Genomic DNA, 26,682 nt, shown 5'->3' on the forward strand with positions numbered 1-26,682 from the left:
TTGACTTCAATCAATGTCATGGAAGGCATCATTAATGGATGCTGAAGAGGAGGGCATTCAGATGTCTGGTGATGTTGTAAAGGAGCAGAGATTGCACTTTTAGAAGGGTGTTATGAGACCATTTGTCCAGCCAAAAAATGAATGCGAGAGGCGTCTCCAGGAAAGAATCTGATACGAGGGGTGAAATGTGTGAATTTTTGTGTATGTACTTCCAGATTGAAGAGAGGCAGCTAGGGGTGCCATTCCCGAGAAGCCAAGGTCATTGTTTTCCCCCTTTTTTTCAAAACAAGGGGAACCTAGGGAAGGTCCCTATGTTTATTTATCCTCGAGCACCATTTGGTAAGAAATGTATCATTTTTCTCTGGGATTCTTCTAATTTCCAGGCCTCTTTGACTCTTCTCCTTGCAGACATCAATCCAACTAACTAGGTGGTGCTTGAACTGTTCAGTTGAGCTTTTCCATAGAAAATTTCTCATTATTTTTTCAATCTTCTTGGCAACTTTTACCGGGCAATGAAGGAAAGAGAGGTAGTATGCTGGAATACCATCAGACAAGCTTTGATCAGAGTTACCCTTCTAGCTTTAGAGATCATTTGCCCCTTCCAAATTGATAGTCAATTGTGAAGTTTTCAATTACTGAGTTTGACAAATTTCTTTCAATTCTGCCATTAAAGAGGGGGAGACCCAAGTAGGCTTCCGTGGGAGATGCTAAGCTACACCCTAGCTGGGTGGCCAAAGCATTCGGGGTGGCTTGATCCAGATTCCATATAAATGGGATTTCTTCCAGTTTATTTTTTGACCTGACATGATCTCGATTATGTGTGAGAGTGCCTTGATACGGATTATTTGTTCTATGAGCCTTCTCCAAATATGATAGCATCATCTATATATTGGATGATTGGGTTCTTTAAGCAATTAGCTGGGAAGAAAGGCTTGAGCCAGTCAAGGTCTTGAGTTAGTCTGAAGAGGCTGGTGAGACCCTCAGCCACTATATTAAAAGAGGAAAGGGGATATGGGTTCCCCTTGTTGAAGGCCCCTAGAGCTCCTTGAATACCCATATGCACTACCATTTATGAGGATAGAATAACGGACCCAGGAAATGTAGTTGGAGATCCAATTACACCATTTGTTCTTGAATCCCATACAATCCAAATAGAGTCTAGGAATTGCCAACTTAGTCGATCAAATGTTTTCTCCAATCTAGTTTCAAAACTTTCCTCGGCTAGTTGCCTTTCTCGAAGCTGTCATTAACTTCATGAAGACTCATGGCAACATCCAAGATGACACTTTCCTACATGAATGAGTATCGTTCAATACTGATTAATGTGTGTCATGGTAGATCTTAGACAACTGGCAAGGATGCATGAGATCAACTTGTAGCGGTTGGAGGCAAGGCTGATGGGACTGGAGTTAGCAATTGGTTCAACATTGGTTTTCTTAGGAGTTGTGGATGTGAAGGATGCACCAATGATGCGATAGGTGATGACATTGATGTAGAAGTCATTCACCATAGTTCGAATGTTATTAGCCATGAAGCACCAAGCTTGTCAGAAGAACTCCCGGTTGAACCCATCTGGTCTGGAGATCTTATCAAGTGGCATCTGAAGGGCAGCAACCCATTTCTGTGCGTGTGAAAGGACTTTCTAGTCTGGTCCTTTGATTGTCCATGAGTCTCTTTAAAAGGAAGTTGAGTGAGGAATGGACGTTTTGCACATTCTTCCATTAAGAGACTGTCATAGAATTTGGCGTCCCCCTCCATTAATTTGATACAACTTTTATCTTCCAACCACTTATTTTTTAATTAGAATGGTTTGTGACCCCAATTGCCCATTTTGGTTTCAAGGATGATGGGCGAATGGTTAGGTGCAACTTTCCCCGTAGTAAGAGCTGATGCCTCAGTGTAGATTCGAAACCAGTCTGTGGAGTCAAGGAATTGATCCAGCTTGGATAGCATTGGATTTTGTTGCATGTTGCTCCAAATGAAGGATTTTCTTGAGGTTGGGATTTCATTTGAACCATAAGCACGGATGAAGTCATTGAATTTTCTCATGGATGAGGTTGGAGGTGACTTCTTGCTACAATACCTAATCATATTGAAATCACCAACAAGGAGCCAAGGTGATGTCCGGTCATCCATGAGTTGAGAGAGCTCCTCCCAACATTCAGCATGGCGCCTATGATTACAATGGCCGTAGAGGCCTCCCAAGCACCAAATGGACTCTAACTCTGCATCTTTGAATTCCATAGCAACAGGGTAAACTCCAACTCAGTCTAGAGCTTCCAAAATTGCAGTATTCCAAGCAACTAGAATTCCCTAGTGGCGCCACATGCATCATTGGCAGTCAAGCGGGGCTGAGGAATAGGGCAAAGGTATCTAACAAGGGAGTTTGTCATGGAGTTTTTTTTTTTTTTTTTTTTGAAAAATGTGTTAAGAAACCCCTCCTGCTCCCCACCCAACACTTCGGCTTTTTTATTCACCTACACCAAAAAAAAAAAAACACACAAACCAGCATACACCCGAAACTACTAATCTCCCCCCAAACCCAGCAAGCACTTCCCCCCTTCACAATACTAGGCCAAATTATGGATACTTTCCTCAACTTGAAGTGATGAGTTCTCTACAAAAAAAACCCTCTTTATCAAAAGGGAATGAGTTTGAAACGTTCCGTTTCAAACAACTATCAGTGACTAGTGCTCTAAATCATGTGCTAGGAGAAATTGAAGCAGATTACTTCACAAAGGAACCAGAAGAGTAACAAGCAAGTCAAGGAAGGGCAGAGGAGTTGACGCTTATACCAGCAGAAATCTAAGAAGTTCGAGTCATAAGCAAACATCCATAACTAAGTCCATCATCAATCAAAAAGTGCAGTATGATAGCGAGACATTAGAAAAAGACGTTGGAATTTGTTGAAAATTTCCATTGAGCCATGACCAAGGAGATCATAAACCAGGATTAACACAAAAAAAGGGAAGAAATTATTATCGTCTCCTGGAATGTCCAAGGAATAGGTAATTCAAGAAAGCGAGCTGCTATTCAGGCCTTGCTCGAATCCAAAGAGACTCAGATCATCATCCTTCAAGAAACTAAAATGGGAGTTTGTCATGGGTATGTCAAGGGAAGCAGGAGCATATGACAAGAATCTCCCTTCTCTTCTCTTCAATATCATTGGGGAATGCCTTGTGGTCTCTATGCCGAGCAAAGAAAATTGGGTGGCTGCAACGAGTTGCAGATGATCCCTCTCTGAATGTCTCAATAATTCAGTTCACTGAGATACAATCATCTTCATCAATGGCACTCAAGAGCAACTCCTGAACCTTGAGTCAGAAAGTGAATTGGCATAAATCCACTGTTTATGGCTTTAACCTCAACCAACATTTGCCTCCACCCTTGGATGCCAATCGGGTTACCTTTCAGCCTTCTACCTCGGTCTGCAGCAATTCACCTTAAGACCAGACAAAGTTCTTTGGATCCAGTGTTAGAAAGAATTGAAAAGTGGGTTTCAACATGGACAGGGAGACTTCGATACAAAACTGGAAGACTAACTGTTATCAAATCTTGCATCTCTATCATCCTATGATACTTCTTATCCTACCTACACTGACTAGCAAGTGTGATGCAGAAGATTGAAAGACTTGAGAATTTTTTTGTGGAAATGCTCAGAAACAGGATTCAAACACCACTTAGTGAAGTGTTCGGATGTTCTAAAGCATAAAAAGTAGGGAAGCCTTGACATTATATCAATCAAAACAATGAATCAAGCCCTATTAGCGAAGTGGTTTTGGAGATTTAATAGATTTAGAGATGCCATATGGAGACACTTGGTAACTCACAAAATCAGGCTGGTTGATTGCACTTGGTGGTTCAGAGAACGTAACCTGGCCAGACTCTCCCCCCTTTGGTGTAGCTTTGCCAAACTTTTCCTCAAAATCAGTTCAGCAATTTGATTCCAAGAAGGGAATGGACACACTGTCCATTGTTGGCATGACACTTGGATGGGATAGCAACTGTTAAAGATTTAATGTCCCAGTCTATTCCTCTTAGTAAGAAAACCGAACCAGGTCATCTCTAAAGCCATCATCCTGGACAGCACCAATAGTTCTTGTTGGAACCTTGACTTTTGGAGAAATCTAAACGATGAGGAAGCGGATTTAGCATCGGGGCTCCTCTCTCTGCTAAGCAGCCTTTACTTGCATAGGACCAGGGAGGACATATTCATTTGGGATCTGGAAGGAGATATGGAATACTCGGTTGCTAGCTGTTTTAAACTCCTCTCAGATGTCAACCCCGAGGACAATCTTGATGTTGCCTAGGCATGGTCTCTATATGCTTCTCATAAGGTAAATTTTTTTGGTTGGAGTGCTCTAAAAGGGAAGATTCTTACACTAGATAATGAGACTATTGGTCACTTTCTATTGCACTGCTCCTTCGTCTGACACATCTGGATGAGTTTCCTCGACCTTTTTGGGATTAGTTGCTGCATGCCAGACTCAGGGACAAATCTTGTTAAGCAAGTGGTGGCCTTTCCTCTCCCCAACCTTGGCAAAACCATGCTGAAGGTTTGCACTGCTAGATCCCCTGGATGGTCTGGTTTGAGAGGAATCAGAGACATTTTCAGTGGAAAATCTTTCTCCTGAGCTCAGTCTACTGGTTCACCCAAAGAAGCATCATCACCTGGCTCAGTACTTTGAGAGAGTTCCAACAATTCGAAGCTAGTTATGTCAAGGAGAACAGGTCCCAGATAGCCTCTTTATCTGATCCTGAACCCATTAGGCTCCACCAACAGTCTCCCACTCCTAGTTGCTCCACCATGCTAACTCCTTTGGGAACCCTGGTCTGGTTGGCTATGGAGGAGTATTCAGATTAGATAGTGGGGGAACTCTCTTATCCTATGCTGGTCCCTTAGGCCGGCTCAGATTCCACCCTCGCTGAATTGTCAACCTTAGTGCAATGCTTAAAGCTCTTCAAGGAAAATGTCAAGGGAACTTGTTCTCTGAAGGAGACTCCCTTGTTGTTATTAATTGGTGTTCCAGCAGAACTCTCCCTCCTTGGAGATTAAGACCTCTTTTTTTTTTTGAGGCCATGGATTTGGCCACTGATGTAATTTCTTGGACTCATATATTGTGACTATCCAACTCGTTGGTTGATTCCCTAGCTAGAGAAGGGGTGTCCCTCTAATCCCTCTTTGTTAGGGACCCCCTCTCTCCCCCTTTGTAATCTTTGTTAGCCCTTGGGCCCTTTAATGAAAAAACACTGTTTCTCAAAAAAAAAAACTAGTTCAAATCTTTTGTCCTATTTGTCTTCTTTCTATAGTTTCTTTGGTCATCCTCCCACCTTTGTATGAGCCTAAATCCTTGAAGCAGCAAACACATGTATTTCCTTCTTGATGATTCAGTATAATTTACGTGATCTTTTCCCCTCTTTATTGTTCAGGATTGCACAATTCGATCCTGTGACTTTGACACTGAGCAGACTTCTGTCTTACATTCACCCGAAAAGAGATCGGATCAAATTTCTTCTGAAACAGAAGTTCATCTTGCTTTAACTCCTCTGCAGCCTGTTGTCTTTTTTGGTTTTCACCGGCGAATGAGTGTGACAGGTTTTCATTCTCTCTACTTTTGTATTAATGCTTCCTTCTTCTCTGTCTTCATCTTATCCAGCTAATTAACTGTTTGAACTTCGTGAAGTTGTTGGAACTATTGAAGGTGGAAGAGCACCAACAAAGATAAAAACGGATCTCAAGAAGCCAGTTGTTAATCTTGCATGCCATCCCCGTCTTCCTGTCCTGGTAACCTCAAAATGCTTATGTTCTTGTCTTTATTTGTTTTTAACATAAATGTTTCTGTTCTTGGGACTTGAGCCAAGTTGTACATCGATGTTAATAGTTCCTTGTTGTCAGAGGTTGTAATTGTGTAACTAGGTTTTGCTTTTTTCAGTATGTTGCTTATGCAGATGGTCTAGTCCGTGCATACAACATTCAGACTTATGCTGTACTTTATACACTACAACGTAAGGCAACCATTAGTTTTCTATTTTTTGTTGCTTCTCTGTTTTTTGTGTGTGTGCACACATGTTCTATAATCTAATGTATGCTGCAATTCATGCACAAACTACAGGACAACCATTAGCTTGTTGCTTTATATTATTGCTATATTGATTTCTTTGATGAAAGTGTGTTCATGATTATCTGATGAGTCCATTTGTGTCCATTCTTGACTGCACCATTAGTTTGTTAGTCAAACTGATTTTGTAGATACGAGAAGAGAACAATTATATTTTGTGTTGTTTGCCACTATTAATTGTTTGTATGGTTGCTCTTCTCTCTTTTTGGAATAGTAGTATAAGGCAAGCTTGTTTTATTGTGAAAAAGTAATTGTGTTTTTAATTATCTTTGTCCTAAATTTCATTGATGCAGTTGATCCTACAATTAAGCTCATTGGTGTGGGGGCTTTTTGCTTTCATCCGACATTAGAGTGGATCTTTATTGGTGATAGACGGGGTGCCCTAATAGCATGGGATGTATCAACTGAGAGACCTAATATGATCGGAATGTAAGTTTCTAGTTTCTTTATGCTTCTAGGTACTTGTTATGGTAATCATCTTTAGCAACTCTATTGAAGGATGATGTTCTACCAAAAAGAATCATATTTTTTTTTTTTTTTTTGAAATGATGCTGAATTTTATTAAGAGAGTTCAAATGAGTAGATTACACGAGGGGAAGCCTTCCCAAACAATGAGAGATTGTTGGGAGGTTCCGAATTTTGCCAATTTATCAACCAAAGAAGTGGCTGATCTAGGAACGAGGTTCCAATTAAAATAAATGGATGACACAATGTCAGCAATACAATCAATGATTGGCCAGTGGTGTCAAGGAGGGGAGCTTTCTTTTGAACACCAGCTGATGATAGTCTTTGAATCGCCTTCAATAATCAGCTTGACACGGAGCCGCTCTTTAAAGATTTGGAGGCCGAATAGAAGAGCACTCACTTCAGCAGTATTTGAATCAGCAATACCCACCGGCCCTGCATAGGATAGAATAGGGTCTCCACTGCTGTCTCTTAAAACACTATCAGCTCCAGCCGGCCTAAGATAGCCTAAAGCACTGCCATCAAAATTGAGTTTGATGCAGTCGTAAGGGGGAAGATCCCAAGTAGCCATAACCGGATTCCTACGGGGGCCCGCCATGTGTGCTATCAAACCCCAATTTTCTCGAAGGGAGACACCCGATAGAGAAGCAAACTCCTTCATAGAATGTAGCCAGTTTGAGATAAGGCCCACTGCTTGAGAAGCTGCATTATCTGGGTTGCTAGCCTTGGAGTTGAATCTCCGGTTGTTTCGCTCTAGCCATATACACCATGGGACATGCGTAAGGCATGCCAAGAGAATTATCATGCCAAGAGAATTATCTTGCTCAGTTTAGGAAGGTGTATCCCCATAACCATCTCAAAGGTGCCAAAAAGGTCCTGATGTAGCCCCATTTGAAGACCAATCTTCTGAAATATCTTCATCCAGACTTGCCATGAAAAGTCGCAATGTAAGAGAACATGATGGACTGTCTCATCACACATACCACAAAGGGGACAAGTGCGATCAGGGGCAGTGTAACCTCTTTTATGGAGGTTGTCAGAGGTGAGGATTTGTTCCTTGATGGCCATCCACACGAAGAATTTGATTTTATTAGGCGCTGAGAGCTTCCATGCCAGGTTTACCTTGTGCTCATGCATGCTGTAATCTTGTTTTCTAATGTGAGTAGGCGGATGTAACTGTGAATCGGCCATTAATGCTGGGCTTCCATGTCAGTTTATCAACTGCATGCTCACGAATAGTAGTGCTGCTGAGTCTAGAGAGGAGAGAGTAAAAAGTAGTAGTTTTCTCATCATTTAATCCCCGGCGAAATGTAAGACTCCATGAGCGATCTTGTTTGTTTTTTTAAAAAGGATGTATATATCAATAGAGAAAGAAAATACAAAGGTCAAGGGAGCAAAACCCTAACAACAAGAGATTGAAAGGATGCTCTCTGTTTGGCAAGCACATCAACTGCCGAATTAGCGGATCTCAGAATGTGATAAAAGAATCACAATTTTGTGGCCTTAAGAAGTAGTGGTTTTCAAAGAGATTTAGGAGAAGATCGGCCAAGGAAAGAGAGAGAAAGTTGCATTAACAGCAGCCACTTTGTCAGAAGTCAAAAGTTGGTTCCTAACTCTTACATTAATCTCTCAAGTACAACATTACATAAGATGACTGAACTGCTCCTCTAGATCAATAACATAAATACACTAATAGCAAAAAGAAGATGAAGGAATAACAAAGGATACTTAAAGCATACCCATGATACTTATGTAACCAGGACAATAGTACATGTGTGAAAATGACTGATATACCCTTAACATCAACACTCCCCCTTGAGATAGAGCATTTCGTTAGAAAATATCATAATTCTCGCTTCCCAAGAGGTTTAGTGAAGAAACCACCAAGCTGATCCACTTACCATGTAAAAAGAGGACCTGCATCTGATTTTCTTTTTTCCTTAGTTCTTCTTCATTAGTAATAAAATGATGATATATGCTAATGTTTGCTCCGAGATACACCTAAACTGGATTTGACCAACGGATACAGTTTGTATTATTCAGCTTAAGAGATGTAATCTGAATAGAAGTGGAATCGTTACCCTCAGTCCTCTCTTGTGTCCCTTTCACCTTGGTCTGCCATTACTCCAATTCACCCACACATAATATACTAACAGGAACCATTAATGTCTATAATACTCAACAGGTCTGCACAGATAAGAAAAAAACCACATTCAATAAAAGCAAAGGGGATTCACTCTCTTTCCTTAAAAAATAAAAATAAAAAATAAAAGCAAAGGGGCAGCAGCAAAGAGGGTGCAATACAGCTGCAATTAGATGACTGCAGCAATGTGCAACAATAATTTAAGTACACCAACCTCAGATTTCAATCCAGTAACACATATGAAGAGAATTGTAGCCCAATACACACCCACAGACACAATTGAGTGCAAAAGGTTGCAGTAATTAATCTTGAATCACCATGTATTCAAGAAAGGCACAAACTTGAGAGCTGCATAGAGATAGGGAACCCAACAGGTCTGTAGCTCAACCCTAGAAAGGGCAGAACACATAAATTAGCCATTAACCAACAGGTTCTGGCATGTGGGTAATGGAAAGATCGAACCTTGTAGGCCAATCAGCTGAAGTAATGTAGAATTTTACTCTTCTATGTAGTCTGAAGCACAAAGAGAGAAGGAAAGAAACTGTTCTTGAACCCCTTTCCGAACCTGAAGCTCTAATACCATGTAGAATTCTACAGAGATCTGGGAGAAGAGAGAAAGCGATCTAACACAAAGAACAAGCTGCGTCAAAAACAGCCACTTCGTTAGAAGTCAAAAGTTGATCCCTAACCCTCATATTAATCACTTATGTTAAACATTACATAAGATGACCAAATTGCCTCTCTAGACCAATATACATTTATATGCTAATAACAGAATGAAAATAAAGGAATAATAAAAAATACTTACACCATACTACTCCATGACACTTATGTAACCTAGAGGGACAGCATCACATGTGTGAAATGACAGAAATACCCTCAACTTCAACGACTTTTTATTTTTATATTATAAAAATTTATTAACTAATACTGTTTCTGACAATGGATGTCTAAGAAATAAGTTTATATGTTTGGATGTGATTGGATAGAGTTGTGCTAATCTCAGTATATTGGGAAAAATTCTCTAAAAAAGTCAATTTCATAATGACTTATAGTTGTGGTAGAAGTTGGGCCAGTAAGTGGCCTTTTTAATAGATAATGCTTGTTTTGTCACTCCCTTTCTTTGTTGCTTTTGCTTTCATTAGTAATTTCTTTTTTTGAGAGCATTCATTAATGAACTGTCTGTGGGAATACTCTCGCACAGGTTTTTTTTTTTTTGAGAAGAAAAGTCATAGTTATTAGTTGGGTAAAAAAGCCTTCTAAATTTGGCTAATCATTTTGAGCTGAATATGGGCTCAACTTTAACATGGTCTCGGAGTATTTTGTCTGCCTTGTTTGACCCAACTAATGCCTCGCTTAGTTTTGCACTCTGTTTGTGTTGTGCATGTTTGAAGCCCCTTTTCTGTTTGAGTATCCCTACATGCGAGGGGGGATGTTACTTAGGCAAAATTATTTTGGGATGGACCTGCACCCACCTTTAACAAATTCATCATTAAAAAAAAAAAATCCTGCTTTCGCTTTTGAAGTTATCAGAAGTAGAGTGCTGTAGCAAGCAAATCTTTGCAATTGTTGGTTATTTGTTGCTTTGGTCGTATATGCCATTATCTGCTAAATCCTTTGTTGCTTTGGTCTTATACACAGTAATCTGCTAAATTCTTTTATCTGAGTAATCAATTCCTTGTTTATAATTTGACTTGGCCAATATTTGTTTGGCTATGTCACCGAAAGAACACAATTATGCATGTAAAAATCCTCTTTTTTTGTACTAAGATTAACAAAACAAAAATTATGAACATTATAAAAAATTAGGTGGTTTTGATCAGACTATTATCCTTCTTATAGAGAAATTATTAGACCTGATCTGGCTGCTAGTTTTCACTAAACTAACTTTTGTCATTCAGATCACTGTTGTATAAGCCTTACCTTGACCACGTTACAGGTATCTTTTTTGTTTTTTGTTTTTTTGACATAACAATGATTACATTCTAAAAAAAAATGATGATTTCATTAAAGAATAATGAAAGCAACACATTACAAGTATCTACATATCCAAAATCTTTGAATGTCTTTTTTCTAATCTTCTTTATTGTCCATTTAAAAAAAAAAACTTCTTTATTGTATTTTTCAGAAAAAAATCGTGATTGTGGTGTTTCACCTAGTTGTGTACTTGGCGTGAAAAATTGTTTGCTGAAAATTTAGATGGGGTCTAGTCAAAATTTGTTTCAGTTACTCAGTAATGTGGTGCAAACACTACTTGGGGAGAAATGGTGCATCCGAAGGTTGGTTTTTCCTCAATCTGGTGGACAAAGGGGGGAAACAAAAGGCTTTTATCTTCTATCTGGAGATTTCTCTATCTCCTTCTCCTGATTTTCTCCTCAGCAATCCACTTTTATGTGGGCAACAACCAGTCTATCAGATTTTGGGAAGATTGGTGGTCGGGCAAAGCGCCTTTGCAGAACTCTTTTCCGACCCTCTTTAGGCTCTCCATGCAGAGGAGAATTTTGGTTGCTGAAGCCACCTGTGATGGGGGCTGGAACCTTCTTCCTTGTCGGGGCCTATCAAATGCGGAAGCTCTGGAGGTCAGTCGCCTATTGGATGCTATTCAGCTAACTAGGATTCAAGCTAGCAGACTGGATAAATTAATATGGTGGCCTAATAAGAGTGGTTCTTTTTTGGTCTTCTCCGCTTACCTCGCAATCTGAGGATGACTCACTTGCAGCTCAGGGCATGCGGTGGATTTCACTTGGCATCTTAGCACCATCCCAAAAGTGAAGTTCTTCATGTGGAGCGCCTGCCTCAACAAAATTCTTTCAGTTGACAATCTCAGGAAGTGTGGCTAACACGGGGTGGACACCAAATGTCCTTTTTGCCAATCTATAGAGGAAACCGTCAGCCAACTACTCCTCTTATGCCCTTTCTCTTGGGGGATTTGGATGTCGATTCTTAGCCGTATTGGTATCTAGTTCTACTTTCCTGCGTATCTCCCCGTTGGTTGTCGGATGCTTATTGGGTCTATCGTCTCCGACCTTGGAAGAATGAAGATCTCTGCTTGTTTGGCTTTCATTCCTTAGGGTCTCTGGTTAGAGCGCAACCAAAGGCGGTTCAAATCCAAGTTAGAATATAGGAGAGAGTCGTTGAAATTATCTCGGGGAATATTTCCTCTTGGATTCACACTAAGAAAACCTTCTCCCCCTTCACTGGATCCTCCATTAGAGACAATTGGCATTGCCTTGCCCAACTCCATACGTCTTCAAAGCCCCAACTGTAACTGAGTGAACACCGCCGACTCCATGTCTTTAAGTTATACTTTGATGGTTCCTCTCTCGGCAACCCCAGGAAGGCTGGTTTCGGAGGAGTTGTTCGTGACTCTCTGGGCAATCAGATCATCTCCTTTGCTGGCCTTCTCGGTATTGCGGACTCCATGACGGATGAGCTCCATGGCTTCCTCAATGGACTCCGAGTCTTTCGTGATCACTGTGTTGGCGCCATTCACATCGAGGAAGATTCTAAGGTGGTGATTGGTTGGTTGAGCGATCTCAGCACCTCCATGGCGTCACAAAGACATTTTTTTTGAAATTATGGAAATTGTCAGCCTTTTTGATTGTTTTTGGTCTTATATCCCGAGATCAGCTAATTCTGTGACCGATGTTTTGGCCAAGCAGGGAGCCTCCTTGCAATCCCTTGTGTTAGGGGTTAGTTCCCTTGTGTTTGTTTCTCTTTGTTCTCTCTCTTAATAAAATCACCTTTCATCAAAAAACACTATTGGGAGAGAGAAAAGAGGCGAGAGAGGGAAAGGAAAGAAAAGGGTGGGGAGAAACTATCTGCCATGCTGGCTGAGTAAGAACAAGTCAAATCTTTGTAGGAGTAAATTTTGCATGAGAAACTGACTTTGACTTATGTGCTGTCACCTCTCCAAATAAAAAGAAGTAATCTCTGTAGAAGTATGTTTCACTATTTTTATTAGAGTTGCATCATTTGCACTTGATGTCTTGGTTACCTCCTTGAGTGAGGATCTTTTCTTGTTTTTTACACATTGAGGTTTCGTCTTTTTTCTTAAAGTTATTTAAAATAGATTGTGGACTGCAGGTTGAGCCTTTGGTTCAGTGGTGTCTGGGTGGGTGTTCTACTATGAGGTCTTGTGTTCAATTTTCACTAGGGCTTGGGGTATAGCGCGTCTGTGTAGTCTAATTTTTTTTAAAACACAATTCGGGATAAGGTTGATTCCTTGAGTTTTGGAAGGTGCTATAAACAAACTTCATTGATCAGAGGCAATAGAATTTGAAGAAGGTCCAAACTCGTTCCATGGCTTGACTAAGGTGACAAATTACAAGCAAACAATTTTTTTTTTTAAATCTCTAGAAAGCAAAAACTTATTAAAGTAAAATGAAGCTTAACTCGTTCCATGGCTTGACTAAGGTAACAAATAACAACCAAACAATTTTTTTCTTTAGAAAATCTCTAGAAAGCGAAAACTTTAAGTAAAATGAAGCTTACAAGGGCTGACAGGAAGCCAGCTGCCACCAAGCAAACAAAAGCAAACAAAAATCAGATACAAGTCTCAGGAATATTAATGCCTGTGCTTGGCTGCAAATTTTCCATTCTTGCTTAATCCCCCCCCGGGAGTTGGCTAGGCTGTGCTAGGCTGCGAAGCATGTGCGATTGCTCGATCCACATAGAAGTAGCAAGGGCTTCAATTTGAGTGAACTGCTGATTAACTTGCCAAGCTTACCTGCTTTTGCCTTTAGCCCAAGAAATGACTACCTTGGATCCTCCTCCATAGCGAACACGTTAGTGAGTTACCTCTTCTATGTAATAATGCCATGGAGAAGGGCTTAGACTTCGACAGAAGTGGGAGTTAGTGTCACCTAAGGGGGGCCTAATAGGATAGTAGAGTGTGCCCCTTATGATCATGAACCACTACCCCATAGCCAGAGGGGCCAGGGTTCCCACAAGATGTCTCATTGAATTTGAGATTCAAATGACCAGCAAGGGAAGGGGTCAAAATCATCAGACTTGGGATTGTGCTTGCCGCTTGAACTCCAATTTAGACGAATGAATGCACTCATTTCTTCAAAGTCTTGAACTAGCTTGGACCATTGTAGTATCAAATGGATGGTCATTTCAAATACATCCCCAACTGTGCTTGATTTAGCAACAAAAGTTCAATCTTTACACTCAAGGCATGGACACCAAGGAATTGCTGCAACTGCATTACGCTATAGGAGAATCTCTTTTCAGGAAGCTGTAAGTGAAAGCTGTGAGTGATAAGGTCAGAGGTGGTGGCCTGGAAACATGAATATCGACCAAAACTTTAGAGGAAGTAGGTCTAGATTTCTTTATCAAATAAGCAACGAAGGAGTGAGTGGTCAATTGATTTATTTATAAAACTTGCAATCAGTTTCAGTCAGCTGCATGCCGCTCGCTCCTTTGCAACTGGTTGGAGGTGAGGGTCGTCCTTTTCACCAAGCACCACAGACAGACTTTGACCTTGTTGGGGTGGGGGCAATCAGCTTCCAAGCAATAGATAAGGAAGGGGATATTGTGAAGGTTCGTTAGTCATCAAGATGTGACAGGAGGCAGTGGTAAAGGGCCCAGAACTTTCTGCTGTTCAAATGAGTTTATCATCACCTAACCTTTGATGTAGATTTTATCCAGTTTGCTAATGAGGAGCTCATTTGGCCAATTTATGATCAAGCAAGGGTCTTCTCAAGTTGAGATTCCAGTTGCCCTCATCTCAGGGGTTGAACTCCTGGATAACCTTGCTAGCGGGGTCTCTCGCCAATCTGAATATGGCCAGTACTCTGCACATATGATTTGTTTCGAGGCTTGCATTTACTCTCCCGAGTCTTCATATCCATTGCGTGAGGAATGACTTACTTCCTCTTTCGTATACAAATGGCTTCCCAATTTACTAGAATTTGTTGCTTGATCCCTTTCCAAAAGAAACTTCTTTTAGTTACTTCTAATTTTTGGGCAACACTTACTGGGCACTGCAGCATGAAAAGGAAGAAATTGGGTAGAGCTGCAGGAGTTGGACTTTATTAGAGAGAGGTGCCCAGCTAAAGATAGGAATTTAACTTTCCAGGCTGGTTGGGAATTCGTGACACATCCACAACGAACTCTGCCATGTTGCTTAAATGGATTTGGAAATTTAATATGAACCATCATTTGATTTGGAGAGCTTTTGTTAAGGAGAAAGCAAACCTTTCCTCTAGCTGGTGGATAGGAGGAGGGCGAATCCGCTCTCTCTCGCCTGCTTGGAAAAAAATTGCTCAGTTCCTTCCCAAATTCAAAGTGGCTACTAAATGTTATGTCGGAAATGGAAATACATCAAAGTTTTGGAATGATTGGTGGGTAGGCCAAGCACCCCTCAAAAACAGCTTTCTGGTAATTTGTGGCCTCTCAGGTAACCAAGAGATCAATATCTCGGATAGTTGGTCAGAAAATGGAGGTTGAAATCTAAACCTCAGAGAACATCTTTCTAATGCTGAAGCTCTCATCGCATCCCAACTCCTTATCACTCTTCCACACAACCAAATAAATTCATCCGATGATACTCTGATTTGGACTCCGTGTCCAAAGGGATCTTTCTCCACATCTTTTGCCTATGCATTCTTAAACAACCTATCAGATCACCCAAAGCACATTGCGGACCATGCCTGGGATCTGCTTGCCCCCCCTCGTGTTAAGTTCTTCATTTGGTCTGCTTTTAGAAACAAAATCCTAACCTCTGATGCTTTAATTCGTAGGGGTACTTCTATCTTGGACCATCACTGCCCTTCTGCACAAATACCCCAGAAACAGCAACTCACGTCCTTCTTTCTTGTCAGTATGCCTACGAAGTTTGGACATCCCTTTTAAACAAAATTGGCCTCCAATTCTGTGCATCGAGAAACCTTGCTGACACTTGCCTCTCACTCGTCAATTTGCAGCTTCCAAAGCTTGGGAAAATGATTTTATATTGTTGCATTGGACATATTATCTGGGCTCTTTGGAAAGAACGTAACAAAAGGAAATTCAAATTCAAATCTTATCCTATTGAGGTTTTGACTGAGCAAATATCTAGTCAAGTCTCTGTTTGGCTCTTAAACAGAAAAAAATTCAGTGGCTCGAACTTCAGAGGAAACTGGCAATCTATTACTGAGATGTACCCTCTCACTCCCCTACTATGGCCACATGGACCCCCCCCCTCCACCTGAATGCATAAAGAGCAATTTTGATGGCAGTGCGTTAGGCTGCCCTAGTCCTGCAGGTTTCGGTGGTGTTATCCATAATGAAAATAGCGAATTCCTCCTCTTATGTTGGTCCCCTTGGCAGCACAAACTCGACTACTGCAAAACTTTTTGGCCTTCTGCATGGGCTCAAGGTCTTCACCAACCATCTCTCAGGCCCCCTCTGTATTGAAGGCGATTCAACAGTAGTCATCAATTGGTGTGCAAACCATGGTCAACCTCCATGGCGACATTGGGATATGTTTAAAGAAATCTGTAATTTACTTTCATGGTTAAATTGTATATGGAAACAAATTCCACACTCTGCTACTCACTTAGCAAACTCTCAGGCTAAAGCGGGTGTGTCTCTCCAACACTTGGTTGTGGAGTCCGGCCCCCAAAGCTAGGTTTGTATTCCTTCCTTCTGTTTATCAATATACACACATTTCATAAAAAAAGAAAAAACTTTCCAGGCAGAGAGTCTCCTTTCCGATTTATCCAGCACCAACTCCCATAGAGAGGGCGTAATGCGACCAGAAAATGGTTGCATGCCCGAGTATGAGACGGGTAATCTCCTAAACTTGCAGCCCATAACATCAACCATTTGATGAATCAACTCATCAGCTATATTAACTCCAATTATTGTGGATTTATCCCAGTACACACGCTGGCTAGAGAGATGTCATATTTTGCTGAAAGAGCTTTTACATTGAGAAGTTTGTCCATATTACCAATGCAAAAATAGATCATATCATCCATGAACTGGAGGAGATGGGTCTCCAATGAGAAATTGCTTACAGTTGAGGATAACCAGCTATTATAGTAAAATTTGTCAAAGAACCTGTTTAAAGCTTCTCCCGCAATGTTGAAGAGGAGAGGTGATATAAGGCCTTCTTCACATTGCCATCTAGAAGCTTTAAAATAACCTCCACCGCCACCATTGACAAGGACTGATAACTTAGCTGAAGATTCACAACTATTTATCCACTTTCTCCATTTTGGGCAGATTCCATCTTCTCCATCACATCATCAAGATGTGATGCCATAACATCTCCAAGTCAAGATTAAGAATACTGTGGCTTTGGAGGCTTTTGTTTAGTAGTGAACTAATTCCTGTGCTGAGTGCATGCGGTCGAGGATCTGCCTACTCTTAAAATAAGAAGCAAACAGTTACAAGTTACTGCATCTCTTAAAACATGCCATAATTTTTTTTTTTTATGGCTTCCAATTTTCTTTAAGTATTGGTGTTTGATGCAATCTTATGTTCATTCTGATGATGTTCATATCTTATGTTCATATCTTCATGTTGCTGTTTAACTTTTTAATTTCAAATTCAGCACACAGGTTGGTTCCCATGCAATTACACATATATCTTGGCTTCCTATGCTGCGGATAATTGTCACACTGTCTAAGGATGGAACTCTTCAAGTGTGGAAAACACGTGTGACTAATCCAAGTAAACATCCTATGCAAGCAAATTTCTTTGAGTCTGCTGGTAAGTTGTACTTCTTTTTTTTGGTGAATCATTTATCACATCTCTCTGTCTCTCTCTCTCTCGCTCTTTCTCTCTTTCTCTCTCTGTCCCTCTCTCCCCCTTTCCCTCCTCTCCCCTTCTGCCAAAATTAAAATTTCATGATTAGATACTGTATGTATACATTCTGGCTGCCTGGGCCTCCCTTTCTAACTTATTTGGGGTGTTCTTTTTCATTATTGTGAGTAACTCTACCTACATGTACAAAGAGAAATATTAGCTGTTTTCATTTGGAAATTTGCATCGCTTTTTGGGATCCTTTGTTTTAACCATGGTTTTCCTACTCATGACTTGAGCTAGTCAAATTGCCTTGCACTCCCCTCCCCCTCTCCCAATCAACCTGAGTCCTGCCTTGCACTCATGAGAGCCAACTAGAATTTCAGGGTACTGAGTCGGTTCCTGGGTCTAAATCGGATGGTTCATACGCTGTACTGGCATCTCATTGACTTTGGTGCTTCTGAAGTCGGATTACTGAGCTCTTTCGGTAATCGGGAGATGCTACTAGTTACACTTATGGAATGTGATCAAATTCACCATGTAGAATTTTTTTCATTTGGGACATGTTGTGTAATCCAATGTTTCCTCCATCTTTATATCTACTTATTATGGTACACATTGTGATATGCAAAGAAGGAAGTTGTCTAAATTTTCATAGAGAAAAAGATATATATTTGATCAATACTGAGAAAATTCAACAAAAGGTGAAGATGCATTAATTATAATCAAAATTACACGCTAACTCTACTATACTTCTAACAATCGGTTATTGTTGTGGAGCTACATGCATATTGTCATTTACATTGTTAAATTTAGTTCTGCTTCAAAACTATCTATATGGGTTCTCAACCGAATACATCTGGATATTTGGTGGAGTATCATACGGTGAAGGCCTTTGGTTTCCATTGTAGGTCCTTGCTTTGTAATGTGTCTGTGGGATCAGCCAAGGGTATGGGCATCAGGTTGGACTAGCCTTATATGAGATAAATTTAAGCACCTAGTTTTCCACAATTATCAGTTCTAGAGCTTATGGTATATTTTCTAAATACTCAACATTTGGTGTCAGAAGAGGCATTATGTCCTGTTTTTTAATCATGGAGGAGGTGACTGTGAAATGGTTGCTTTTTACTATAGAGAGTCATCACAGAAATGAAAGAGCCACTTGACCAGAATGTAAGCCGTGTAGAATGGGACTGTCATTGGCATTTGCAGAGAACTGTGCATGGAAGTGTGGTGGATTGTTATGTTACTTGATTGGATAGGTTTAAGGGACTAGTACAAAAATAGTTTTGAGGACCTAGCTTTTCACATCCAATCAGTTTTGGAGCTTTTGGTGTATTTGTTAGGTAGCTGAACACTACTTACTTGAGAGGTATTAAATTTTATGGTGGAAATGTATTCATGCATGCCAAGATGAGACTAAAAGGTTGGTTTAGTTTACTGCTGCTCTTCTAAAGTGCCATTTTGTTTTTTGCTGGTTGTGGTCAGAAACTCCTTATCTGGCACGATAGCTGGTGTGGGAACCACCCCCTCATAGACGAATACCGCTCCTTGTACTCGATCTCTGGGCGCCAAGACGCCATTGTGGCTGCTGTTTGGAATAACCGCGCTTGGAACTTCCATTTCAGGCGTGGTTTGCGAGATGATGAAGCCACTGTCCTTCACGACCACGTGTCAGATAAGATGATTTGGAAGTCCAGCGTGAACAACCTCTTGTCGGTTGCCTCAACTTATGTTCATATCAATGGCTGGACTCCCAACAGGATCAACATGACGCTGCTGTTGCTTGGGGACTCTCTGCCCCAAACAAAATAAAATTCTTTGTTTGGACAGCCCTTAGGGAAAAAATCTTCACTGCCGACAACCTTCGCAGGCGTTGCCACACCTGTCTGAGCACCACTTGTCCCCTCTGTAATACTTGCAACGAATCCATTCAGCATGTTCTCCTCCATTGCAACTACTCTTGGCAAGTTTGGATAGATATATTTGAGCGACTCGAACTCCAAACTCGGCCTTCAAAGAGACCTCATTGGGACTGTTTGCCTGGTCTTGGGAACCCCCCTTCCAAGGCTTGGCAAAATGCTTTTATCTGCCTGCGTTTCCCACTTGCCATTGTGCATCTGGTTGGAGCCGAACAACCGGTGCTTCAATATAAAATTCAGCAGTATCAATGACATTGTCACTTCTACTGTGGGCCTCATTTCTACCTGGCTTCACTCCTGAAAAGAGTTCTCCTCCCTTGCGGGTGTGCCCCCCCCACCCTCTCGAGTGGATGTATCAAGTTGAACTTTGATGGCAGCGCTATTGGCTGCCTGGGTAAGCTGGCTTTGGAGAAGTTTTCCGGAACTCTTTGGGAGAGGTTATCCTCTCCTACTCGGGACCTTCGGGGGTGGCGAATTCTACCACTGCCGAAGTCCGCGCTCTCCTCCAAGGTTTGATTGTCTTCAAGGATCACCTCACTGGGCATTTGCTCATTGAAGGGGACTCCAAAGTTGTCATTGGCTGGTGATCGGGCTCAACTTCCTCCCCCTGGCTATTTCTTGCTCTTGGCATCATGTATATCGGTCGACAAACTCTTTTGCCAACAATTTAGCCAAACATGGGACCTCCCTTCAATCCCTCATTGCTTGGGAAGGTTCCACCCCCCACCCCCAAGGATCACCTCATTGGGCATTTGCTCATTGAAGGGGACACCAAAGTTGTCATTGGCCGGTGTTCGGGTGGCTCGGTTTCCTCCCCCTGGTTATTTCTTGCTCTTGGCATCATGCATATCGGTCGACAAACTCTTTTGCCAACAATTTAGCCAAACATGGGACCTCCCTCCAATCCGTCATTGTTTGGGAAGGGTCTCCTCCCCCCCCCCCTTTCACTTTCTTCTTTCTAATAATTTCCTGCACCATTTAAAAAAAAAAAGGTTGGTTTAGTTAATACAGTTCCAATTACAACTGTTTTGTAGTGGTGTTACCATTCTCACTGATTTATCGTAAAAAAGATTAACATATTTATATTTTTTGCTTCACGTGGGTTTACCAGGGGTTTGTGTGTTTTTTACCATGTGAATTGTTCTGCCATAAGTAAGTTAAATTGTTAGGGAAGGATTTGAGGTTTGAACATAATCGTGACTGTTACATTCTGAAGAGGATCGTGAGTTTAAGTTCTCTATTAGTTGGCTTTTATCTGAGAAATTTAATCCTATAGATAATTATCGTGGTCCAAATTTTTTTAGATAGAGGCTAAAAATAAACGGTGGTACCTCCTGTCTCAACCTGAGATGAAGTGGACAGGGAGATACTTGATTCAATTCTCTTGTGGATTCTTCATGCAAACACTCAATTCATTGTACATAGCCAGTAGATTGGATTATTGCCTGATATTATCTGCTGATCTGGGTCATGTTGATTGAATGTAAATTTGGTGTGTCATGTTACAATTTGATTTATTCTTGGTCTTGTATTGTAACTATCATGCAGAAGGAAGTTGACTAACTAGCAGTTATCTTTCTTGTTCTTGATGTGGTTTTGGCAGCTATTGAATCACTAGATATCACCGACATATTATCTCTGCAGGGTGGAGAGGCCGTTTATCCCCTACCAAAGATAAAGGGTTTTGTAGCTCACCCAAAACTAAATTTGGCAGCTCTGATTTTTGCAGTTAAGTGCAGAGAAGCATTTCTATCCTGGATTCCAATTGATTTTGTATTTCATTTGTGTGAATAAAAGATGTGCCTGTTTATGAAGTGGGAGTAATTGTGTACTTTTTAGCAGAATCTGGGGGGAGAAAGGTCGAAAAATAGAGCTGCATATACCAGGGAAGGAAGGAAACAACTATTCACTGTGCTGCAAAGTGCTAGAGGATCCACTGGTGATTTGATCAGCCTTTGCATCTCTTATAATAGTGAACTTATTCTTAATTGGATTTATTTTAGCATGTTACTTGACTGCATGTTAGTCTTAAATTGGCTTTATATTAGCATGTTATTTGACTGCATGTTAGTTCTGGTTTATGTTGATTGGTGATGTTTTAACTACAACATTCTCTAGTTGGTATATATATATATAATATTTGAAAAGATCCTCTAGTTGGTAATTTGTGATATCTTAATATATATATATGGAAAACGTTCATGTCGTTTATCTTTTATATGCAAGTAATACAAAAAGCAGATTGGAAATATGGTTCTTCTTTTTCAAAAAAAAAGAACTATGGTTCTTAAAGCGTGTAAACTAATTCAGCAAACTTTCTTGCAGCCTCTGTTTTGAAAGAAAAGCTTTCAGCCTTAGGTTCATCTGGAGTTCTGGCGGATCATGAACTCCAAACAAAATTGCAAGAACATCACATTAAGGGGTGAGTTAAGTGTATAGGTGTTTATTCTCTCTTCTTAATTTGATGAGATTGTGGACTGGGCAATTGTTTCCTAAACTTTATTGGAAAGTTAAGTTTCAACTTTACTTTTTTATTGATATTTTTATTTTTCTTTTTGAAAATGTGGTAAGATTGAGCCCTTGTATATGATCAATTGAAACCAATGGTGAGCAATCATGCTCACAGGAAGCTACCTAGAGGTAGCTTGATCCTTTATCAATGAGGGGTGAATCAATATATATGCATCTGCATTTTATTGAGTATGTACGTGTAATCCTTCCATTTTCAGTAGCAGCTCCTTAGCTTGCTAGGGAGGATTTGCTCTTGAGCTTTCTTTTGTAGTTGCAGGTGAATATGTAGTCCAGGAAGTGTATAGGAATGAAGATGGTCATTAAATTGCAGGGTAATTTTCAAATATGGCCCTCTTAGATGCTGGATTTCCAAATTTAGCCACATAGATGTTGTATTTCCAAAGAAGATCAAATCCTAAACTAGGCCAGCAAAATCTGTTAATGATAGGGAAAAATTAGACATTAGGTTTTTAAAATAATTAACTAATGACTAGTTTTAAACCTATAGTTAATTTAAAATTTTAAAATATAAGTAGGGCACACTGTGTGCCCATCTTTTGCAGGATGGAGAGGAAATTCCCCCTCCATTTCCCCTCTCGAATGGAGGGGAAATTCTCCCTCTTCCACACCCTCGATGAAGAGAGGACCGGAAGAGGGGGAGGCATCCCTTCCATTTTTTTCTGTCCGATAGAGGGTGGTGCTACCCCCTCCATCCTCAAAAGAGGGAGGGGAGGGGTGGCCTCCTCTCCCCTCGCTCTATTCTCAGTTTCCTTGGAGAGAGTTTGAGGGCACTATCTCACACAAATCCATACTCTCTTGCACCAGAAGGGCACCAAAACAATAAGGGTAAATAAGTATTTGAAATCGGAGAGGCTTTATAGTGCAAGGGATTATTGCTGTTTTGGATGCCTTTGGCCTTGAAAATCCAGACCTTGGAAGTCTACCAAACTCTGTGTTTGTCGGCATTGGAAGCCAAAGGAAAAGAATGAAATAAGTTTAGGGTGCTCTTCTGTTCGGCCTCTAAATCTTTAAAGAGCGGCTCCATGGCAAGTTGATTATTGAAGACGATTCAAAGACTGTCATCAGTTGGTGTTCAAAAGAAAGCTCCCCTCCTTGGCGCCACTGGCCAATCATTGATTGTATTGTTGATATTGTGTCATCTATTTATTGTAATTCAAACCTCGTTCCTAGATCAACCAATTCTTTGGTTGATAAATTGGCAAAATTTGGAACCTCCCAATAATCTCTCATTGTTTGGGAAGGCTTCCTCTCGTGTAATCAGCTTGTTTGAGCTCTCATAATAAATTTTAGCATCATTTAAAAAAAAAAGTAGGTTGATTTGATTTTGCCATGTCTTAGTATTGAGGGCTTTTGAAATCCATGGGAGATTGAGCGCTCTGCTGCTAAAATTGGGCCTGGATTCAGGGGATTACTGTTCAAGTTTAGGCGAAGCTTATTCCACATAGATTAGTGAGTACAAAGATCTTGAGTTTATTAGTTGATAAAGAGGTTTTCTAAGTTGGTTAGTCATTTTGGGATAGGGCCTTGGACCCAATTTAACATGGTATCAGAGCGGGTACTCATATGTGGGCCTGCATCTAAACTATCTACTTGTAGAGCCACAAAAGATGACCTACACCTAAAACTCTCCACTTGTAGAGCCACAAAAAAGAGGGCCTACACTTAAACTGCCTACTCCTAAATTATCCACTTGTAGAGCCACAAAAAGATGGTCTACCTGTGAGGGGGAGTGTTAAGGAATAGTCCCACATTGATTAGTGACTACAAAGATCTTTCCACTCTAATGAGTTGGAAGCACATGCCTTACATGGAGTACCACCTGTCTCGAGAGCATACTTTATCCAGATCAACTCCTCTTCACCGCGTTAGGACCAGGACACGTCCATGAAGAATCCGGAGCACACCACCTGTCCAATAGAGCACATCCACGAATCCCTTCACAATCTAATTCGAGGCCCACCACATTCGTTCAACATTCAGAGGATTGATCCACCATGGCTTACTCCGGGGCATAGCTCTGATACCATGTTAAATTGGGTCCAAGGCCCTATCCCAAAATGACTAGCCAACTTAGGAAACCTCTTTACTAACTAATAAACTCAAGATATTTATACTCACTAATCTATGTGGGACTATTCCTTAACACTCCCCCTCACGTGTAGACTCTCTTTTGTGGCTCTACAAGTGGATAATTTAGGAGTAGGCAGTTTAGGTGTAGGCCCTTTTTTTTGTGGCTCTACAAGTGGATAGTTTTAGGTGTAGGCCATCTTTTGTGGCTCTACAAGTAGATAGTTTAGGTGCAGGCCCACATATGAGTACCCGCTCTGATACCATGTTAAATTGGGTCTAAGGCCCTATCCCAAAATGACTAGCCAACTTAGAAAACCTCTTTACCAACTAATAAACTCAAGATCTTTGTACTCACTAATTTATGTGGGGTTATTCCTTAACACTCCCCCTCACGTGTAGACCATCTTTTGTGGCTCTACGAGTGGATAATTTAGGAGTAGGCAATTTAGGTGTAGGCCCTCTTTTGTGACTCTACAAGTAGATAGTTTTTAGGTGTAGGCCCACATATGAGTACATGCTTTGATACCATGTTAAATTGGGTCCAAAGCCCTATCCTAAAATGACTAGCCAACTTAGTAAACCTTTTTCCCCACCAATAAATTCAAGATCTTTGTACTTACTAATCAATGTGGGCTATTCCTTAACAATTCTCAAAAAAAAATTCTCACCTTGGATAGGGTTTTGAGGGACTTTTTAGGGTTTCTATTTTTGACAATTTACAAAGGCCTCTTTGTTTTGTGCTTTCATTATTACCTGGAATTTTTTGTTATCAGAACCGAGATAGGGGCTGCTGCATCCCCCTCCTGATCATGCAGTGAATTGAGAGGGAGGGCTCCATTCTCTCCTCCTTTGATTGGAAGGAGGGGAGTGAAGGGTCACACTTCTCCTCTTTTGGTACCTTAGGGAGAGGGGACCACCTTCCCCCTTCTCCATCATGTATGTGGGAGAAGGGGAGGGGAGTGGGCCCTCATTCTGGGACGTAATCATTTACGATAAATAAAAATTCAAAAAGGGTAATTTTGTAATTTTTCTTTCTAAAATTTTTGTGAATTTTGATTTTTGTTTTTAAATCTACTAGTAGTGTTACTTTAATTGTCTCTTAAGTTCAAATTATAAGGTCATGATTGGAAATATGGCATCTATGTAGCAGCATTTGGAAATACGACATCTAAGGGGGCTGTATTTGGAAATTACTTTTTATATATATAAGGCTTAGGAATTAGCATTTTGCGATATGGTGTCATTGCATAACTATATGTTGCCTGCTCATTGCAGCAGAGGGATTATGGGAGATGAAACCCTTAGAAATGGACGATGGGAACCCATGCCGCTGCGCTATTACCAAAATGCATGATGACCTCCTGCCACGTGGATAAGTGAGAGGAGCGGTGGGATATGATCACGTCGAAGGAGTTAAGACAATCAAACTAGGGTAAACATAAAAAATTGGTCAGAATTTTGGAGACATCTGTTAAATTGCAACAATGTAGAGAAAATTAGCATGACCCCTGCACTAGGAATTGCTCAAGAAAACTAGTTGGAATTGAAACCCTAGCCTTGGACCTCGGCATGCTTATATGACTATGTGAACTTACGAATGTATCCTCAGTTATTACTTGGGTGGGTTGGTGCCAATTCCATGGCAATTCATGTACAATGAGGCCTGTGTGATTCTTTCCTCCCATTTATTAGATTAAGAGATCTTTTTTAAAATAATTTTTAATCTGACATGGAAAAGTTCATAGCAAATATGCTCGTACGGTTTTGTTGGTTAAGTTGCATAATGGGCAAAAGTTTCCCATTGGCAATTATAGTTTTTGAGTGGCCGAAAATTACCACTTCTTTTTCATGGTTCCTTATATGTCTGGCTTGTCGTTTTATCCATTTAAATCCATGTTACTGGCACATTTATTGTTTCTAAAATTTCCTGTTGATTACTTTGTCTCTGTTTCTGTCTCTTTGTCTCTTGGCTCATATCCTGAGATGATGATTTAATTTTCAACTGCCAACAGCCCCAGTCAGCTAACTATATCCGACATTGCACGGAAGGCATTTCTTCACAGTGTAAGTTTCCTTGGTCAGCTTGTTTACCATTTTGTATTTGGTTCTTCCTTGCTTGTACTTGTACTTATAATGCAAATTAGCACATGAGAACTTGGTTAGTATCCCTGATTATTACTATAATCAACCGCCAAAAGTTTTTTTTTTATAAAATAACCAATTGAGACTATCAAACTTGGCATGTAACGTCTGTAACTGGGATTTTTTTTTAAACTAGCTTGATTACATTTAAGTGCAATCTTGTGATGTGAATAATTAAAGCTGTACAAATTGGATTTTCTTACAGCATTTCCTCGAAGGACATGCCAAAAGTGGTCCAATATCTCGGGTTCCTCTCATCACCATTTCGGATGCTAACCATCAACTGAGGGATCTTCCTGTTTGCCAGGTTTCTTGTGATACATGTAATATTAATGTTCAAATGTGTCGTTTTCCTCCTATTTTCTCTAACCATGTCTGTGGTGTTGAATTCAGCCGTTTCATTTGGAGCTAAATTTTTTCAATAAAGAGAACCGAGTTCTTCATTATCCTCTCAGAGTATTTTACATTGATGGAGCCAACCTTATGTCATATAATCTCTGCTCTGGGACAGATAACATTTATAAAAAACTTTATACTGCGGTAATGATGA

The 26,682-nt window shown here is 40.5% G+C and overlaps 1 protein-coding gene across 2 annotated transcripts in view; it reads left to right on the forward strand.

The window, feature by feature from the left end:
* Positions 1-26,682, forward strand: part of LOC137940537 (uncharacterized) — a 44,155-nt gene that overhangs the window by 4,595 nt on the left and 12,878 nt on the right. Inside the window, exons 3-13 of one of the 2 annotated variants that reach the window (XM_068785653.1) lie at positions 5,431-5,596; positions 5,685-5,785; positions 5,934-6,006; positions 6,413-6,548; positions 17,276-17,433; positions 20,992-21,116; positions 21,228-21,327; positions 21,714-21,810; positions 26,003-26,054; positions 26,338-26,439; positions 26,526-26,672. In XM_068785653.1, the coding sequence (XP_068641754.1) occupies positions 5,431-5,596; positions 5,685-5,785; positions 5,934-6,006; positions 6,413-6,548; positions 17,276-17,433; positions 20,992-21,116; positions 21,228-21,327; positions 21,714-21,810; positions 26,003-26,054; positions 26,338-26,439; positions 26,526-26,672 (1,257 nt within the window). The remainder of the gene's footprint in view (positions 1-5,430; positions 5,597-5,684; positions 5,786-5,933; positions 6,007-6,412; positions 6,549-17,275; positions 17,434-20,991; positions 21,117-21,227; positions 21,328-21,713; positions 21,811-26,002; positions 26,055-26,337; positions 26,440-26,525; positions 26,673-26,682) is intronic. The other variant, XM_068785654.1, reaches the window with a different exon arrangement.

This window comes from Aristolochia californica, unplaced genomic scaffold (assembly GCF_029961685.1).
Source record: "Aristolochia californica isolate CCGP_79_NKW_82.1479 unplaced genomic scaffold, dmAriCali1.0.hap1 SCAF_9, whole genome shotgun sequence".
Classification (NCBI taxonomy): domain Eukaryota; kingdom Viridiplantae; phylum Streptophyta; class Magnoliopsida; order Piperales; family Aristolochiaceae; genus Aristolochia; species Aristolochia californica.